Source organism: Drosophila virilis, chromosome X (assembly GCF_030788295.1).
Source record: "Drosophila virilis strain 15010-1051.87 chromosome X, Dvir_AGI_RSII-ME, whole genome shotgun sequence".
NCBI classification, from domain to species: Eukaryota; Metazoa; Arthropoda; class Insecta; order Diptera; family Drosophilidae; genus Drosophila; species Drosophila virilis.
The window spans coordinates 23,119,756-23,140,774 of NC_091543.1; the positions used below are offsets into that span (position 1 = coordinate 23,119,756).

The 21,019-nt window shown below is 41.7% G+C and overlaps 2 protein-coding genes across 5 annotated transcripts in view; one reads left to right on the plus strand and one right to left on the minus strand.

Moving 5' to 3' along the window:
* The first annotated feature begins 52 nt into the window (after window positions 1–52).
* Nrg (Neuroglian) overlaps window positions 53–21,019 on the plus strand; it is a 43,578-nt gene continuing 22,611 nt past the window's right edge. For 2 of the 4 annotated variants that reach the window (XR_011416160.1, XM_032440113.2), the window contains exons 1-3: window positions 78–192; window positions 18,330–18,724; window positions 19,867–19,996. Coding sequence is in view for 3 of the 4 variants with exons in the window: in XM_032440113.2 (XP_032296004.1) it covers window positions 18,655–18,724; window positions 19,867–19,996 (200 nt within the window). In the remaining variant the exon portion in view is untranslated. Of the gene's footprint in view, window positions 193–18,329; window positions 18,725–19,866; window positions 19,997–21,019 lie in introns of all 4 variants that reach the window. The other 2 variants (XM_032440114.2, XM_002055346.4) reach the window with 2 other exon arrangements.
* Window positions 11,741–16,187, minus strand: PIP82. The gene is made up of 4 exons (XM_002055347.4): window positions 15,963–16,187; window positions 12,199–15,318; window positions 11,977–12,107; window positions 11,741–11,920 (listed from the first exon to the last, which is right to left on the minus strand). The coding sequence occupies exons 1-3, from the start codon at window positions 16,084–16,086 to the stop codon at window positions 12,049–12,051; spliced, it is 3,303 nt and encodes a 1,100-aa protein (XP_002055383.1). The 5' UTR covers window positions 16,087–16,187; the 3' UTR covers window positions 11,741–11,920; window positions 11,977–12,048.

Below are 21,019 nucleotides of genomic sequence, written 5' to 3' on the forward strand. Positions count from 1 at the left end.
TAGATGCACAATCAGTGTGACCATGTCCTAAACTTAATTAACCAAAATTGGTGTGCCCCTTTGCTGTCACACTGGTGCAAAGCAGTCTTCATTTTGTTTTTGTTGCGCGCGGTTGTGCCTTCGCCTTGTATGTATAGCAGCAGCAGAAACAGCAGCGCCGGTCTGAGCGAGAGAGACTGACGCCCGTGTGCAGTTAGTTGTTGGCATAGAAAATTTTCTTATTTACTTGTTTAAATTTTTTTCTTGTGCTGTGTGTGTGCCTGTGTGAGAATCATTTAAATATACAATAAGCAATACATACAGCAATTGGTCAAAACTAGCTAAAAGCGCAATCAATATACGGATTTACAAATTTACCAAACAGCATCTTTTTTTTTTTGTTTTTTCGTATATTCTTAAATTTGTATTATATGCTATTTATTTAATACAAACAGTTGTATGTAATTGTGTATGTGTGCGTCTGTGTGTGTGTGTGTGTGTTGGTGTGTGTGAGCGGGCACCGCGCCCAAAATTAATTTAAACATCATAGCCAATTTACAATGAAACAAAATGAGCGCAAATTCAAGTGAACAACAACAATAACGGCAACTCGTAGGACGCCAGGCAGCATCAATCGCAAGAACAACAACAACAGCAACTGCAACTAAAGCAGCAGCGAAGAAAAGCTTTAATAAATACGCTTTAGCTTTGTTTATTTGCTCAGTTGGCCGATAAAATAAAAAGAAAAAAAAAAAACGTATAAACCCACAACTTACAGTAGAATTCGGAGTCGAAGTCGCAGTCAGATTCAAAAGCCAAGGCAGCAGCTTTGCTCAGTTTGTTGGAAATTATTATGCTATTTTCACGCTTGCATGTATGTGAATGTGTATGCGAGTGAGTGTGTGTGTGTGTGTGTGTGTGTGTTTTGTAGCACGCATACATGCATACAAACGTGCGCAGCGAGCTGCTGCTAAAGCCAACGTTTCGACTCGGAGTCGAGTCGAGTAGACTCGAGTTGAGTGGGTTGCACTCTCTCTTTCGCTCTTTTGCTCTCTCGCACTCTCTAGCTTACCTGGCGCGTTGGTAAAGTTGTGTGCGTGTTTTTTTTTTTTTTTTTTTTTTGAAACACTTTTTGTGGTGTCTCATTTTGGCTTTTTGGAAGTTTTGTTTTGCAAGAGACACTTGCTGGCTGCTGCTCAGTTGTTGCTGTTGTTGTTCTTGGCTTTGGTTATTATTGCTGCTAGCTGTGTTTCAATTTGATAATTGCATTAAAACCGCACTTGGGACAACCGGCTGACAGGTAAGTGAACATTTTGCAACACTGTTTAATTCAATTTTTAATTAGAAAACCATAGACATTCCGCAACACTTTCGCGCTGTCTCCCTCTCTCTCTCTCGCTCTCTATTGCTGCACAAACAACAAGCTTGGGTAGACATTTTCTTGTTGTTGTTGTTGCTGGCTCAAAACAGGTTTTGCTAGAAAAAAAAAAAAAAAGTAGCAGCCGCTGTCAAACACGAAAATAATACAAGCCAACATCAACACACACACACAAACACACAGCTACAGTTGTAGCTCACATGCACACAATATTAATTCGCGCTCATTGTTTGTCTGCGTATGTGTGTGTGTGTCTGTGTGGCTTTGTGAGCGTCCACTAAGGTGGGGCTGCAGCAGCGCAGACTGACGACATCAGCTAGGCAGCGAGATCTGACAGCGCTCTAGAGATCAGCGCTGTCAGCGTCAGCGTCGCTGCCGACGCGCAATTGGTATTGCTCGCCGTTGTTTCTTTTGCTGTTTCGTTGTTCATTGTAAAGCACATAACTCTACAATTCTTGTCTTGCGTCCACTTCATGTGGTCATCGCAGCAGCAGCAGCAGCAGCAGCAGCAGCGGCCACGAAGCTGACGACGTCATCGTTTCTGCGCACCCGTTACGCCCCAGCGGTGTCAGCAGCTCGCGCCGACGCCGACGCCGACGCTGACATCGCCACGACCCAAAATTAGCTGAGCATTTGTTTTATTGAGGGTCACAATCATAACTTGGTCTATAAAAGCTCTTCAATTGTGAACGTACTTACATACACACATACATACACACATACATACACACATACATACATACGCATATAATTAGAGTGATCAGCTTTGGGGTTATGTCAGCTGCCTAAATTATCGATCGATTTACATACGAGCCTATACATAATATCTATATGCATATACAGACACATACGTATACTCATGTATTACTACATACATATGTACATGCCAAGATCTGCGGCAAAAGCTGCAAACTCGTTCAAAATATTCAATTTGTTATTATACTCTGCATTCATTAAAAGCGACCAACATAAAGTTGGGAGATTTTACAAAAACGTTATAAGACATATCCGGACCCATAAAGTATATAAATGTATTCTTGACCAGCACGAAAGAAAGAGGGTATATCAAATATGTATGCTGACAAACCAGTTTTATCCGCTCTGCTTTGCCTCTTCGGTTTGCTTCAAATCGATAAATATCGATGCGAGTTCTAGGTATACTGAGCCTTTCTCGAACATGTTTGGAGCTAAAGTACCAGAATATTTCAAATTTTGCAGATGTTTTCCTAGAAATTTAAGAATCAGTAAATCTAAGAGGATTTTAGTTTTCATTATATACACACAATTGAATGCAATGTTTAGAAGTTTTGAACAGTTTTATATAAAAATAAGAAGGGTATCGTCTAGTCGACCTTCAATCTTCACTCATTCACATTTTTATATGCTCAATTTTGATGACATCATCATCTGATTGGATACATTGCGAGCGCTGCGCGGGTAAATTTCGCTTCAAAGATGAAAAGAAAAATTTACTCGTTTTAGCCGCAAAAAAATTATGTTATAAATAAATTCAAATAAATATATAAATTCATTAAAAGCCTGACATATCCTGTATATGCATGTGTATATAGTATTATTGTGTTTTCTGCTATTAAATTAGAGTTCCCTATCGATATGGAGGCATGTTAATTGCATTTGTGTTGTAAAGCTCAGAGTTGCCATAATTCCCATTTGACGGCGCCCCCATTAAGCTTAATTGCGACTTGTGAACGGCCTTCAATTCCAGAAATTTACTGCGATAGCTGTAAAAATAACGAATTCGAATGCACGAGTCAACGAAAATAGAAAGAACTTAAAGTCGATCTTTTGACAGAACATTTCTCCAATTAATGCACATTTAGTAGAAACATAATTTGAATGGTTCATTAAAGAGAGAGAAGATCCATTCCAGACTCTTATTAAATTGAGCCGAAGGCGAGCGAGAGAGAGAGAGAGTGGGTGAGAGAGAGAGAGAGAGGGAGAGTCACGCATGTGGCTGATGGTCATGCTTCGGTTATTTATTGTTGTCATTTGTTATTTGGCATTTGACATTAGGCATTGCCTCTATTCGTGTCTCTTATTTGTTTTCATTTTTATTAGCTCTGATCTATTTCTATTTCGAATTATTTGAAATAACATCCAAAACATTGAATATTCCCGAAATTGCAATCGCCATTTGTTTCGTTTTTACGACTGGTTTTAGTCCGAAATTTAAATTAGTGAAGAACAGGAATACCTCAAGACTGATACCCTAACTGATGTGAATATCCCAGCTGAATGCAAATTGACATTCTCTCTCGTATGTATATTGCTGGACCTTGTTATTATTTCAAAATTAGCCACACTATGTTGCTGGATTTGAACTGGAGATTTCACGCTTCTTAGTTCGACGCTCACAGCTCGTCATGATCATGATGTCAGGCTTTCAACTTTGATGTCTTTCATCCAAACTTGGATCAGTATTTCGTCGCATTATTGAAAATGACGTCTTAATTTCGAGCCAAAAGGCTTCGATATCTTGATTTTTCTTTTTGTAATGCCTCTTTTTTTCTATTCCTTATCTCAAATTAATTCAGTTAAAGTAGAGTTTGGTTTTTGTAACAGGCTTTCTTCCTTTTAAGCTGAATTGCTTGTCTTTATTTCTATATTTTAAAGCAGTTTTTTCCCTCTATCTTTCGGCTGATTTTATGGTTTCTGTTTCGGATGCTGTTGGGTTTATGATATCATCGATGCCGATTCGCCTTCAGCTCTCTTCCTCTCGCTCTTTTAAGATTTATGTGCACATCTTTTTTTTTTATTATAATTAAAAGGAAACGCCCAAAACTAAGTTTTTTTTTTTTTTTAACAAAATATTGCTTCTTATTTTAATTGTCATAATAAGTATATTGAAATTTTTGCGCTCATTTCAATGTGTTTATGCTTGTGAAGCTGTATTTTGTGTAGATACATTTCTGTGTATCTGCGCGATACATTTGTATCTTTCGGCTGTCATGTGAAGCTTATTGCGGCACGCGCGTTCTGCCCCATTCTCTCTCTCTCTCTCTCTCTCTCACTCTGTCTGTCTCTCTGTGGTCGTTATTAAATTTGCCAAAACAGCTGGCCACGCATCGAAGATTGCGTCATTTGCTGGCCAACAAGCAGGGCCAGTTGCTCCTACACTACAAAATATGTGACTTAACAACTGTTAAAAAGGTAGCTAAAACATGTTGTCGATATTGTGTGTGCGACTAGGCGATACCCTGCAAACAGCGCCTAGTTTGAGCATTGAGTAATCTTCTTGTTTTAAGATCAGATTAATCAGCAACCAAAGGGCAATCAATCGCAATAGAAACGACCTGTTCTCATTCGAATTTACTATTTAAATCGTATCGAAATCTAAATGAAAATATACTCCTGTAGAGGGAGGCTACTGTTGCCAATTACTTCACTCTACTCTTATCAATCAACATTTGACAAAAAACTGCACGAGCATAAAAAAACTTGCTGCTTATGATGTCATTTTTGTTCAGTTTGTTGCACGCACGACACGCCTAATGCTTGCTCTTAGAAAAAAAAAAAGAAAAAGCTAACCAACTCCCCTTTCACAAACACACACACACACACGCACACACGTAGCAAATCCTTTTGCCGGCCTACAAAACAAAACAAAAAATCAATAAAAGCGCCAACAGTTTCGCCTTGGAGCAGGAAGTATGCAGGCACAGGCCAAGGCACAGGCACAAACAAGTATACAAACAAATAAACAAACTGAGCTCATAAACAAATGTCAGGCCGGCGAATGACATCACCGACAGCGACAACAGCAACAACAACAACAGCAACAGCAACAACAACAAAGTTGTTGTCATCAGCGCTCGTTATTTGGTTAACTCAACTTCTTCGTGTTTCTTATTTAATTTTCTGCATTTTTGTTTTATGCTCTTTCTTATTGCTTCACTGGAACTGAGCAACAAAAAGAAAAAGAAAAAAATTAATAATAAAAAAAAAAAAACTGCAATTTGTTCTAAATAATACGCATTTCGCTAATGCACAATTCTGGCTACTTGAAATCGCGCGTGGAGCGATGGCACAAGAAAACTATTTGAAAACTATTTGAGGAAAATGCTCAATTTTTAAATTTTCAAAAATTAGCTCCAAACGCTATTCAATTGACATTCAGAAATGTTTTGTAATTTTTAAAATTATTCAAAATTCAAGTGTTTTTTATTTAATATTTGTAAAAATTAAAGTGCCTGCAAATTGAGCTGCCATTTTCCATTTCCTAAACATGCATGCGAAGTTGTTTTGTTAGTTCCTAATATCATAAATCTAGAGCTCGGAAATGTGCCAATAGATGTGCCAGAAGTTTGTTTCTTTGCAATTTTCATGTCCTAATTAGGGGTTAAATGCCCTTTATTAAACGCAAAGCAACAGTTATAAACCGAGGCATGCAAAAAATTGTTAGTTCTGCCCACCAGGTGGTTAGATGGACGACGACCTCGTCTGGGGGGGGGGGGGTAACAGCAACAACTTACAAGGGGTAACGACTCGAAGATACCCTGTGGAGTCATTAGAAACGATCGAATTGAAATAACATAATAATTTCATCCACAAAAAACTCGGTACATGTTGTCCGATCTTATAGGGACATGGAAAAATACTTCAAAAATTGAGGTGTTCCGTTTAAATTTAGGCTGGTGCAAGAGCAGCTTAAACTATTTTTGTCTAATTTGTGAAAATGAAAATGCGTTATGGCTAATTTGAAATAGGCTTGATTTGATATCCAGCTACTAGCTCTTACAGCCGGATACGGATATATTGAATGTATATACTCCTACTGCCAGCTGCATACAGGGTAAAATTACAACGTTGTGCGTTGTGTTTGGCTTTTGGCGAAGCTGCGGTTTTAGAGGCGGTTGCCTCGCTGTTGCCGCTTGATGTTTGTTTTTGTTTTGCGCATGTTTTATTATCATTTGCGGCCACTTATTACCGTTGCGCTGCTGGCGTCGAGTGCATTGCACTTTCAAGTAGTCGGCCCGGCCCGGCCCGGCTGGGCTAAGAGCTGGGTCGGAACTCAAATCCCACTAACCATTCATGTGGCACAGTTGCACACATCACATGGCTAAAAGAAAATTTGCATTCGCCGCTTGCCAGCCAAGTGCCTGTCATGTTCTAGTTGTTGTTGTTGTTGTTGTTGTTGTTGGCAGCGGTGTTTATTTGTTTTTTGTGGGTTCGTTTTTTGCCCAACGACTGCCACTTGGCCGCTTGGCACTTGTCATTTGGGTTAAGTTTGTCTAAATACTAAATAAAAAGCTGATTGTCTTCACAGATCATCTTAATGTTAGCTAGTCTTCGAATTTTCGAATACAAACTTTGATTTATATCAGCATATGCATGTCTACATGGGCTTGTGGGTATTATCCGGCTTTCCACGCGCTCACCTTTGCCTTCTTCTGACTACTACTACTATAGCCTACAGCTTCCTTAAGGATTTGATATATCTGTATATATAAATATAAATCTCTCTCTCGCTCCCTCTCTCTTTCTTTCTCGCCCTCTCTCTCTCCGTTTTTTCATTTCTTTGTGTCACATCCGTAACTAATTTACTGGCTAAACTGCTTTACTTGACAAACTTGAATGAACATTCTTAAGATAGCATTTATTTCGACTACCAAAAACTAGTTCATAAATAAATTAATTGTAAAATAATAATCAGTTTTGAATTGAAACACATTCTCTGTTAATGTTTCTCAAAACTGAATCTGTTGTCAGCACCGAAGAGAAACGATAACTAACGATAAAAAGTCACGTCGTAAGCTTGTCAGTTTTAATGGGTGTGTCCGATACATAACGAAAAAAAAAAACACGTATGTGTAGATACAGATACAGTCATACAGATCGGAAAATTAGCATCGACCGAGCTTTGAGTCACTCGGTCACTCACACACTCACGCATTGAGTCGCCTTTTGGACTCGAAAGCTGCCAACGAATTGTACAAATAAAGAAGTCACAGATTCAGTTTGACTTATTGACAATCAGTTTATCCCTCTGTGTGCAGCTTTGTTCGAGCGGGACGCAGCTCGAGAAAGTTGAATTTGAGGCGGGCGCGCTAAAGTGTAGGATTAAATGCGAGCATTTCAGATTAATGCGAAAGAGTTGCCAAAAGGCAGAGAATGATTTTAAGATCGAAATAAAAGCGTCAGGGATCTCAAGGTTAAGAGCTGAGAGAGAAGTTATTTATAGAAAGACGGCCAACTTACTTGAAGAAGGCACGGCTTTAATACTTCGGGGAAAGTGTCAGATTAAAGAGAATGACAGAGGTAGACAGCGAGAGAAAGATTAAGACAGTTTGAGTAAAGCGTAAACCTTACAGTATTAAATGAGAGCATTATAATAATAAAAGACAAGAACATTAATAATAATTAATTACATAAAAAGTTATAACACAACTAAAAAGAAATCTACAGAGATTCTATGATCTATTTTCCAATCATTTCCAAGTATTCCTTCACGAAGCGAACTCTGAAATCTGCAATCTATATGCATATATTTATCAGAAATGTGCACTTGGCAGGCGAAGGAAATGCGAATAACTAAGTTAAGATTGCACCGTTACATTCGCGATCTTGTTGATAATGTGGCACCCAAAGCTATTTGCCATATATGGATTACTTGACTTTGAGCTGCAATTTTGGCCCTGAAGATGTTCATAAGTCATCAAGACATATTTACCCATTGAAATGGGCAAAAAGGGTTAGATTGGTTTCCTAAATTTATCTCTGAGTTTAACAGCAAATTATTTTCGGGTTCTAGTCTAATACACCTTGTGCTTTGGTATATACACATATTTGGAGGGCTTCTTGAAACCCTGAAAGTTTCATGTAGATCGGACTTCAAGCACCGAAGCTATTCAAGAATGCATTTGCCATATTGTGGGGCTAAGGTTGTCGGTGTGCATGTGTGTAACTGCAGGGTATCTACTAGTTGGGCGCACAATTTGAATCTGATTTTTGTTACACTGCCTCGCTGTTAGTTTTAATCTTAAACTTCCGTTTTGTGGGTTTTGCATTGGCCATTACGATGCGATACGTTAGACAGTTGCTGAAGTCGAAGGCAATCGAATCATCATCATCAGCATCATCATCATCATCATCATCATCGTCATTGTCATCGTCATCATTCGGTATGCCTGCATTTCATAAATTGCATTAACGTTGCAGTGCATTGAACTCTTGCTGCGGTCCGGAAACCAAACCAGCAAATTCCCCCCACCAGCAGCAGCAGCTTTCCACCCAAGACCCCACTAGACAAGCTGCCTAGCCCAGGTGTCAGGCCATGGGGAGGTGTTTGCCAGCATTTGGCGATTTAGTACAGACTAATATGCACACGCTTAGTATATAGTATGCATATATCATGTATATATGCATATATTGTTGCCATTTACATACTCTGTACATAAATATATAATTGAGTATGTGCAGGCAAGTCTGAACGCCTATTTGTGTGGAATGCAATGCCATTCGATCTGTTCGGTTAGACATTTAAATATTTAATTTACAATTCTCTAACTATAAATGGGTTGTTATACCTTAAGCTGCATATGCAAGGCACAAGAACCTCTTGCCAGTCAAAATACATTTAGGTTTATGCATATTAGTTTATACTTATATTCATATTGAACCTTTACTTACCTCTATGAAGGCAATGTATCTTTAAGCTTTGCAAGCATGTGCTTTGCTTCTGAGAGAGCTCCCATAAAGTATATATATTTTAGATCAACATCCATAGCCAAGCCGATCTAGCCGATTTGAAATTTTAGCTGTAGGTCCTCCTAGATCATGCGCAGTACGAGTTTGTTTCTGTTAATCTTAAACTTATTCCGTTATCAGATGTTGCTTCTATAAGTGTATATATATATATATCACTTACTTGTTTTGCATTTATGAATGTACCCCAACGATGAATTGGGTAAGGGATAGGTGCGCAGTCATAACAAAGTAGCCTCGAAACAATGATTCATGCCAATTCATTTCATTATTTCATTTCGTTGATGCTCTCTGACCGCACCAAAAGCAAATTGAAAACCCAAATATTCACCGACCATAAACGAGACCCGAGAACCATGCTCTGGCGGTGGCGGTGCTGGCTCTGAATCTGGATCTAATGGTGGTGGTGGTGGTGGTGGTTTAATATGTCCACATAGCCGTTTGATTAGGCGGGCAGACTTATGGCCATGCCGGGCGGGGACGTGGCACAGAGGGAATAGCAGAAGGATAACGCAAGGGTAGGTGCAGCGCCGACCCGTTGCCAGTTTTCAGTTTTCCGGTTCCCAATTCCCAGTACCATGCTGCCGCTGTCGCGTGTCAAATAACTTTGCAGCTGGGGGTTGGACACAGTGCAGGATGCGGAAGGATATAAAGGAATACAGTTGCATATATATATATATATATATATATATGAATGCCTGCCTGTATGTTACATATACGGGGTGAACATGGACTGATTCATTACATTTTTCGTGGCATTTTGTTATTGTCCTGTGCCGAGCTGTTGCTGCTGCTGCTGCGTTTGTTATTTGTCTTTGGCTGGCAAACATACAAAATGCGTCTCGACCAGACAGACGGCTACTCTATTTACATTTGGGCCGGCGGTCCAGCAGCTGTTTGGACTTAGGGGCTTACCAGACACCGTACCCTTCCCCCGCCCGATTGGGCTACTGTGCTCGGTAGTTCCTGTTTGATAAACAGCTTTTAAATTAATTGCTCGAATGTCAATGATGTTGCCTGATGATGTGTGTGATGTGGCTGAGAATCTGCTGGTCAATGATTCAGTGTGTGTGTGTGTGTGTGTGTGTGTGTGTGTGTGTGTGTGTGTGCGTGTGTGTGTGTGTGTGCGTGTGTGTGCGTGCGTGTATTAAGGCCATATTGAAGCGCAAACCTCCTCCTACCCCAAAGCGCCCATTAAATGCTCGGTGTGCTGACTTAATTTACAAAATTTATTGGCATTTAATGCGCTCGAATGCGGGCGAGCTGGGGAAACTATTTACAATTTTTTATTTCTTTTATTTTTAATTAGGCACGTTCTAAAGATTCATTTAACGGTCGCACATTTGCCGCTGCAGTTGCAGCGCTGAGCAATCGAATTAGTCATACGCAGCGTATGCGCAATGCTGATACCGCGCACCCTGCCCCCATTTTGCCAACAGCAATGGCAGTGCCACAAGAGGCAGTCTGATGAGGCAGCTGCCAGGTCAGCTGCATGGGGCAGGCAGCAACTCGCCTAAGCTGCCTAATGAAGCGCAGCTGTGGAAAATCACTGAGAGACTCGCAGAGAGAGGGTGAGATGGAGATAGACTGAGAAGAAGAGGGCCAAATGCATGTTTCACTAAGCTGCTTCAAGTGACACCATGCAAGTTATAGGGAAGGGGAAGCGGGTGTAGGGTCAATTACGACATATTGCAGTTGAAGGGCCAAGGCCGAACAACAGGACCCATAAAATGCAGTGAGAGGCCATTGGAAATGCGCCAAGAACATCGAGTAAAATCCAGTATACTTGAAAATCCGACAACAAATTTAAGAAACCCAAATAATTGCATTTAGCGTTGGCCTTTACGCTAAATATCTGGTGTATTGTTATGGCCAAATAATTGGATCAAACGCATTCAAATACATATGACTTCGAGAAGAAAATATTTTAGTTTGCGTGCTTTTCACATGCTGCATATTTCTTTTTCAATTGAATTACACTTAATGTGCGAAGATTGACGCTTATAATTCGCAAAGGGTTAAAGCGTCGGCCACTCTTCCATCCAAAGTTGATATCAATATTCGCTGATGTCAGAACTGGGACTAGTCAAGCGAGCTTCATAATGCGGTGCATCCTTGTCCACATAGTTGCCATATGTTACAACTTTGTTTTGAGTAACGGTATATATATCTATGTGCATATATTAATGCCACCCATGACGACAGCGAGCGGCCTTAATTAAATAATTAGCATAAATTATTAATTAAAATGCGCTCGTCGAAGCGTTCAAAGTTACCCAGACAGACAGACAGACAGTCAGACAGACAGACAGTCAGCAGTCAGTCGGGCAGAAATCCCTTCTGGCATATAAGGGTGCCGGGTGCACTGGTGTTGGGTAGGGTAGTCTGTAGGGTTGCCACCCTGACCCAGACGATCGCCTGCAACCACCGACAGCCAGGGATCCGGCAACAAAGTGTCAGCTGGCGTGTGCGCCCTCAAACTACCCCCATTAGGGTGTCTCATTAATCAAACGACGCACGATCTGAAGCCTGGCTGCATTTTTCTCAAATTGACTTTTGCACGCAGTTCTTCTAAAGGAAATACAAATTGAACATATTTAGAGCTTATCTTCGGTTTTGTGTTGGAAATAATTTCAATAATTAACACTGCATAAAAACTCTAAAGTTTTTTTTTTTTATTATTTCGATCCAGCTGCTTAAATTTATCCAAATTTCCAAAACAACTCAAATTTGATTTGCTTAAAAGTTAAAAACAAAATGTTTTAACAATGTTCAAAGACTTACAACTAGTTCAACACAATTCTCAAGTTAAAGAATTTCGCGCTTCTTTGCATATTTCTAAAAAAAAAAAAAAAAATATTATTATATTATTTTAAGTTTTATAGATTTTTGACCTAAGTTCGTAGTAGCTTTTGTTCTTTTGGTTTTTCATTATTTCTTTGGTATTTGCTGTAAGAGTTTTCGTATTAAATCTCCACCACATAGCGACTGCTGCTGGACGGACTTATGGAATAGTAGCTATTCTCTGCAAGAAATTTACACGAAAAGTTTAGTAAAGTTTGCTCTTAAGGCTTATATCTGTGGGCGGCTCTTTAGGGGCGGGGGGCGTTACGCACCTTCATCGCTGTCAAAGCTATAAAAGTTGTCATCGTCGCGCGTCAGGGAGCGTCGGCTGCGTCGCGCCTGCGCACGCTGCTGCTGCTGCTGCTGCTGCAGTAACTGCGACTGCGACTGCGACTGCGGCGTGAAAGCGTGTAGCGAGCTGCTGGTGTTCAATGCGGTGGCCATTGTGGGCGTTGAGCTGCGCCGACGGCTGTTGCTCAGGGGATAGGCCAGCGGTGAACCGTATTCGCTGCGACTGCAGTTCGAGTTCTGGCGATCCAAGCTGAGCTGCAGCTGAGCCTCGTCGCGGGATGAGGTATGGCCGCTTATATTATTATTGTTGTTGTTGTTGTTGTGGTTCTGGTTGTTGTTGTTGTTGTTGTTGCTGATCGCTTGCGTGGTCACAATATCGGGTATGACATTACGTTTAACATTTGCCGGCGTTGGCGTTGGCGGCAACTGCTGCTCCGCCATTTCCTTCTCCTTTTTGATGTTCTTGTCCGGCTCCTGGTCGGGCTCATCGTCCGCATCGCTGCACATGGTCAGCTCCTCGCTGTGCAATCGGCGCGCACAAAGACGTGGCCTGCCCTCAAAGCGCGAGATGAGCTTGTTCACTTTGCCCACATCGCCGGGATGCATTTGCTCCCTGTAGGTGAGACGCAGCGAGCTGGTCTTGACCAGCGGCTTGGACGGGCGCGTCATGGAGACGCTTCGCTGCGGCAGCTTGGCCAGGCCCAAGGGCATAGCAGCTGCTGCCAGTGCTGCAGTTGCTAGTGGTGCAGTTGCTGTTGGTGCTGCTGTTGTTTGTATTGCTGTGGCTATTGGTGGCTTGCTGATGGGCAGCGGCGGCGGCACTGCATCATAAATGGGCGCCACAGTGCTGGGCGGTGGTCGACGCTGCGGCAAAGGCGGCGGCGGCGGTGATACCGATGGTGGGCGTTCTGCCAGTGCCTGCTCATCATCATCATCATCATCATCATCCTCATCATCCTCTTCAGCTGCATCATCGTCCTCCTCTTCATCCTCCAGCGGTTGCTGCTCCATGAGACTCTCACAGCTGTTGCCTATCTGAGGCGTCTGAAGGCGTATCTTGGTTACACGCGAGCTGCTATCATCCGCATCCTCGCCGCTGTCACAGCTGCTGCCAGTGCTAATGCGCAGCACGGGCGCATTGCGCAGTGCCTCATCGAAGTCCGCAAAGGCAGCAGCGGCGCCGACATCGCCCTCAAAGATGTCAATGCTCTTGGGCTTGTACAGAGCAGGTGCTGGCCAAACGCTGGAGGTCGCCTGCTGCGCCTTGAAATCAGCTATGATCTGCTCATTGGACACCCATTGATGCGCCGTGCTGCGCTGCTTGCCGGCGGCTATTGGAGCCGGCGGCGATGATGACGGTGGCGTTGCGGTCACCGCTATAATCAATGTGGACTCGTAGGCATCCGTCTGCTGTTGATGGATGAGCACACGCGGATAATCGGACGCAGCGGTTGCCAGTTGCTGCTCTGCAGATGCATCCTCCTCCAGAGACTCGCTGCTCCAGGCTGTTGTCGAGTGCGCCTGCAATTGCGCCAGCGTTGTCAGTGTCTGGCGTTTAACCAATCCAGGTGATGCCGCAACCCGCTCCTTCTGCTGCTGCGCCCGTTCCTGCTCCACCTCGGCGGTGACCATTTCTTGATCGCTGTCATCGCTTGCGCTGTCGCTGTGATGATAGGTCGCCTCCAGCTCGTCATCGTCAATATCGACGGGCTCGCGGCCAATGGTGTTGGGTTTGTTGCCCATTTGCTCGGCTGACTTTTTATCGCCGGCGCGCTGAAAAAACTTGAGCTGCTGCATCTTCTCATTCAGCTTGGTCATCGTGCGCTCCAAGTGCGCGCCCACAGCCAGGCCTAATGTGGCGCCAGCTGATGCACCAGCTGTTCCAGCAGCTGCTCCGCCTGGCAGCTGTTGCGCCGACTGTTCCTGGGTCTCGCTGTTGCTCTTGAAGCTCTTGCGCCAGCGCTGCGGCAGCTGCTCGCTGGATGCAAAGCGACGCAGACGCGCCCGCAGTGTGCCGCCCGTGCTTGTACGTGTCTTGGTCTGCCCCTCATCCTCATCGGTGTCCTCTGCGGCTGGCCTAGCTGGCTGATGATGCACACGCTTGATGGACTTGCGCAGACGCTTCAAATTCTGACGCACCGCCTGTCGCATGGGCTGTTGCTCCTTCTGTCGTTGCTGCTCCGCCTGCTCCTGTTGCTCCTGCACGGGCATCGGCAGCGGTGGCTGTCGCACCTTGGCAAATCTGCTAGCGGCTATGCCAGTCTTTTTGCGCGGCGGCGCCTGCTGCTGTGGCATTGCCTCCTCCATGCCGCTCTCATCGCCGCTGTGCTCTGGCACGCTGCGTCCATGCTGATCCTGCTGCTGCTGCTGCTGCTGCTGCTGCTGGTCTTCCTCCTCCTTCATCGTATTCTGTCTGCTCATGGGTAGCGTGCTGATGTGTATGTCATAATTGTCGGCTATCTCCCGATCTCGACGCGCCTGCTCCAGCTGTTCGAGACGTCGCTCCGCCTCATACTGCTCGACGTAGCGATCTACCTCGATGCCATCCCGCCGTATGGTCGTCTGCTTGGCAAACAGATGCTTCAGCCGCAGCTCGCTGAGACTCTTGTAGCCGCGCTGCAGCCGCTGCGTCAGGCTCGACGTGGTCGTGGTGGTGGTCGTGGTTGGCGTCGTTAACGTTGTGTCTGGTGGCATTCTAATGGGACTGATTGGGCGCGAACCGCGTCCTCCTGTGCCATATGGCGCATAGTATTCATCATCCAAGCTGCCTGCACTGCGGTAGGTGCTGGCATTCGACTGCAGTTGCTGTGTTGTTGCCGCCGTCACCTGCCGATCTACCGCTGCCTGCTCGTGCATCAGCGAGCTAATTGTGGATATGCGCTGCGGCGTGCGATTGATAAACTGCGCCTGAGGCATTGCAGGCGCCAGAGAATCCGTACCCGTACCCGTACCCGTACCCGTACTCGTACCTATTCCTGTTCCTGTACCTGGCGCAGCCTTGCCGCTGCCATTCTCGTGGCTGCTGTGAAAGAAGCGACGTGCAGCGCGCAGCTTGGGCAACGATTTTGGCAACTTCAACTGTGGCAGCGTTGACAGTTTGGCTGTGCAACAAAAAAGAAAACGGGAATGAAAACATATTGCAGGATTTTATACTATTATAAATTGTCAATTTGTCTGCCAAGGACTTAGCATTAGGTAAATTAGCATTAGAATATTGGAACTACACATTTGTTGGCTTAGCATGAACTTGAGGCTGAATATAAAAGGCCTTGATCTGTTATATAAATGACTAAACTGTTGAACTAGTTCTTTTGGGGCTTTTCAATAGACTATTTTGTTTATGTTGAATTTAAAATCCTTAAGTAAAAAACGTTTGTTTTTGTATTGCCACAAGCTTATATGTTTATATAAATTACAAAACTTGTGAACTAGTTCTTTTCCAGATCTCATTTCGTTAACTAAAAGTGTACAATTCTTATGTCAGGCCCAAATTGTATGTGCACAATTAAGATAACGTGCGAACTAGTTCTTTTTGATTTAATTAACAAATTCACCTTTAAACAATTTCCACTTATAAGACTCGGATCATGTGTACCATTAGTGCAATATTTTGAAGCTAGTTTGTTTTGAAGAGACAAATCCAAAATCTGACTGATCTACATCATGGGAACTAGTTCTTTTTAGCAGAAGGAAGGTACTAATTTGAATGAAGCTTCTATGACTCTTTAACACTTGCAACGCTTACCCTTCAGGCTGTCCACGTCCAGGCGTTGGCAAAGATTTCGTATATCCATAACGCTGTGATGGCTATGACCGTTCCGCTCCGATGGCTGTTGCTGCGGCTCCCGCTGATACTGATGGTACTGCATTGGCGGTGCTAGTGATGTTTGCTACTGCAACAATCACAATCAACGTCCGTTGCAGTGCAGCATTTTTGCCAGTTTGATGTGCAGCACGTTGGGAGCGTGCACAGACAGCCCGGTACTGGAGCAGATCCGTCCGTCTAATGCTAATTCAATTAGCGTTCGTTTCTAACCCTTGTTTTGTGGCATTCCAATGCTAACTTGCCCTCGTCTCGTATTGGCCCCGTCTGTCTCAGTCTCAGTCTCAGTATCAGTCACTGTCACCAGTCACAGTTTGTGTTGCTGCGTTCTCGCTTGGCACATTTTCCATTGAATGGCATTTGGGAATTAGGTCTATGACGACGCACTGAACCCTACCCCCCATGCCACAAGCCCCAACTATTTTTAGTGTCTCTGTGCGCACTTTGCAATTGATTCATTGACACTTTTGCGAATGAGTACGAAAGGGCATAATAGTTTTGTGTAAAAGCATACAACAGGCAGAAGCAGCAGAAGAATTTAAATATATTCTAGTTTAATCTCGGAAACTATAGGATCTAGATATTTGAAATGTGACATCATAATCTTATGTCGCTCATGCGCAAAGCGAGGCTAAATTTATGGTTCGATATCCACCGATTTGCAAAATATCCATAAATAACGATCCCTTTTTTAAGAGACAACAAGAACGAGAGGCATCAAATTTGGCATCCTTATGGATCCTCCCCATGGATACGCTAACTCATATCAAAAGTAGTTGGAATGCTTGTGAAGACATTCGGTATCTTCTAGTCGTGCACAACCGCCCAGAACACTCCTACTGTGTGCGTGTTTTTTTTTTTGTATGTTTTTCTTCTGTCTGGCGCTGGGCCTCGGCAGTTGCTGCCCACTTCCGATGACAACGTAGCTGTCAATTGCTCGGTTTCTCGTTGCCCCCAGAAAAGTAATAATTGCAATAATCGATTTTCAAGTCGGGCCTCTGACGGCCATCGTCGTTGTCGTTTATTGGTTTGTGTCTGCTGCCCGTTTGGCTTGGCCAAGTCCAGTGCGTGATTCCAAAATTTCGACTTGTCAATGCTGTATGTGTGCGAGTGTGTGCGAGTGTGTGTGTGTGTGTGTAAAAGCAGGTCTAATCAAGCGATTACACGAGCCACCCAGATACACACAGTTAAGCGCACATTCAAGGGAATCAGATTTAAATGAAATGTAAGCCAAATGCGCTAAAGTCCTAAACCGTTTAATAAATTTGCTAAGCCAAGCTTTTGTTTTATTCAAATGAAATATAGATGTGGCTAAAGTTGGATTGAAACAGAGCTTTATGTCAGACACAGGCGACAGCTGGGTTCTTGTATTGTCTTCTGCCTCGATCCTTATGCTGGGCTTGTTAGGTTTCTGCTGTTTGTATTCGAGAACTCTCCAAGCAAGCAACAATAAAGTCTATTATTATCTAAATAGATGTATGTTGGAGCTGATCTTAAAATTTGGAGTTAGGCTGAACAATTGTTAACGTAACAGAAAACCCTCTTGAGTCGATATAGTTATTGAATTTCTTTCTTCTTTGATATTTCATGACATTGAAAAAACAGGCCAAAGTTATTCAAAAACTATTTGTTTTATTTCTCCATAAACATATTGGGAAACACTTTGTGCAGTTTCATTGTCGTGTAAAAACAAAAACTAATAAATTAAATGAAAAAAACTGAAAATTAAAATTAAGAACTAGAACAGCATTTCGCTTAAGTAATTCAAACTGATTTTCTTACTTATTTCATAATATGATTTATATGCGTAAATTGGGGGCCTGCGATACTATTTACTAAACATTTGCAATACATACACAAATGCCAGCTGGTTGTTGTGAAGGCTTTAAATAAATTTTCGAAAAATCGAAAAATTATGAAATTATGTTATATTGCGAATGATACGAATTGTTGGCATGTGTTTAATATTAAAGTCACTTTCGTTGTTTAAATCATGTACCATGCACATTATAATCTTAATAATAATTATATATATGTTCTACTCTTCTTCTATTTGCAGACACACAACAGCAATAATAATAATAATTATGATAATAATAAGAAAACACACAGTGAATAAACTTTTACTGCTCGCAGCGAAGCGCATATTACATGAATCTATTAAATACAATGCATAGTATATAGTTATTATACAAAACGGGTTTCGCCATTCGCGTCGTTTGCCATTTAAGTGTGAAAAGTAGCTCAATGTGTTCTTTTTGTTCTTCTTTTTCCTATTGCCAACTGCAGTGCATGCGAAAGGAAAAACGCTCACTTGGATGCAATTTTCATTAGTGAGAAAATTGTGAGAACCTACGAAAGGAAAGAAAATAAAAATAAAAAAAAAGCAAAAACAAAACGAAAAGAAAAACATTCCAGACAGTACAATTGCAACACGACGAAATTGACAATACAATTGCGCAGATAGTTGTAGATCCCAGGGTCCAGAAGAGACTGTGCCATACGAAAGGGGCACAGAGACTGTGTGTGTGTGTGTGTGTGTGGCGTGTGGTGTGTGGTGTGTGGTGTGTAACAACAACAACAACAATTGCAGCGCAGTCGAACAACAACTAAAATGCGGCGGCAGTCAACGATGCTGGCCGCGATATTACTGGCTGCCATTTTAGGCAGCACAACGGCAATGAGTAAGTCGAAAGTCCAAATCCAATTCCATATCCATGTCTATTCGGTGCAAAGAATAACTAGATAATCTCTGTAGAATCTCTAATAGGAGCAATTGAAAATCTAGAAGACAATGCACCCATTTAACCGTCAGCTGACACCATTTCGATCTCTTTTGAACTTATAAAAGCTAAAGCAATTAAACAAATAACACATGCTGAACTACTCCCTGTTTTTATTTCTCAAAAAGCTCTTAAATTTTGCGATTGTGTCATCTTTTAAAGTAATTCATTAATTTAAATAAAAACAGCAACACAAATGACTTATAATGCCATTTTCTTTATATTTTTCATATCTTTGTTAAAAATTTTCTTCCAAGTTAGCCCAGTTCTTCCTTTATATATCTAGGGTCACAACTTTTAAGATTCTATCATCTAAAATCTTATATCGCTTTTTTGAATAGCTAAACTGTATTCTATTTGTTATTAAATCACTTATTCAACATTCTCTCAAGCTGGCTCAGCTCTCCCTTTAACCTAATCATGTACCCATTGTACAAAGTCTAGTGAAAGTTTTTGCGAATTTATCTTTGCTTGGCACTATTATTCTTTTTGTCATAGCTAGCGCAAATTCTTCCTCTTGCCAGCTTTTTGAATTTTCCTTTCTGCCCAAAGCTTTGTTTAACTTATAAATGGGCTGCCAGTTCTTTAATTGTTTTATTGTGTAACTTTATCCATATACACATATGAAGTGCTGTCCCCCACTCGAAATCTCTTTTGTTTCTACTGAGTGTCTCATCCGTTTCAAAAAGAGGACTATTCTTTGTGGTGGTAGTGCATTTAGAGAAACTATTTATATAGTCTTTTGGCAGATAGAAATTGGGTAAACATTTTGTTAAAGCCCACCTGAGCCACTCTCGAAGGTGCCAGTTTCCAATAGATTGAACTGAATCACAAAAATAGCCACTGCGACGACAGTTGATAAAAATAAACATAGAAATACAACTTATTATGTGGACCCCAAAAGACTAAATGTAGAGCATGCCAGAGAGATTCACGTCCTAATTTATGTGCCAAATTAGCAGAGTGTGTCCCAGTCCCAACATCAACCCCAGCCCCAATCTTCACGGCGCAAACTGACTCTTTTCTTCCGTCATTCTCTTTAGACAATTCCCCGCCGCGGATCATCAAACAGCCCCCCACAGATGAGCTGCTTTTCAAGGTGGCGCAACAGAACAAAGAGAGCGACAAGCCATTCATTATCGAGTGCGAGGCCGATGGACAACCGGAACCGGAGTAAGTACACATTATCATATTATGGTCTAGTTCTACATAGACTAAACACAATCCGATTCTATTTTAGTATAGTTAAAGTATTTGGCAATTTACATACATATATCAATTTAAAAGCAGACGCGGCATGCCAAGCAAGTTTTTTTTCCCTCTATTTTTCTGTTTCATCCTATTTTAAATTTGAATCAAAAATCATTTAGTTTTTGTTGTTCTCTTTTTCCAAATATATTTTTCTATAGTGTGTGTTTGTTTTTAATATTTCGGCTGTCTCGACGTCGCATAGATTTTTTTTCTTCGAAATTTACATAGAAATCATAGAATCTGTTTATAAAAAATGATGCGAATCGTATTCAGAATGAATATTTGCCTGCTTTTGGATTAGAAAACAAGAATACAACAGCAACAGAAAAATATACAAATTATTTTCATCTCAAGAACGTACTCGACAAATGTAATTTCAAGCATTTTCTCATACGTCCTTGAAACAAATTTGTTCAAGTTTTAAATTCGAAAATCCTGATTAGTAGAAGAAGTCATAATTCTTTCTATATACATTTATTATTATATTATATATAGTTTGGCTGTATTCTCAATACGTGCAATCGATTGTGTTTCGAATATCGATTTATCGAAAAACGATCTTTAGCCGCAATATACTTGACGCTTATCAGCTATCGGCTTTTCGATAAATCGATGTTTTCTACATTCCAACTTTTATCGATAGCTAGCTTTACCGTATAACCAGTACTAATTAGGCTTACAGTTTTTGACACCAGATGGCGTACTTTAATAACGGTATAGTACGTAGTATTTGGCATTTATATTGTCCTAATGAAACAAGGATATTTGCAACAGATAATATTCTAGCTAACAATATAATTTGACTTACAATCAGTTTATATTTTTGACATATATAATTGGTTTTGTTTTAGGTCTAGGGTTAAATCTGTCATCCAATTTGCTGTAGTTGCATATCGGAAACTGTTGCTCATCTCGGCTGATGATTAAGTCGGATGATGATGATGG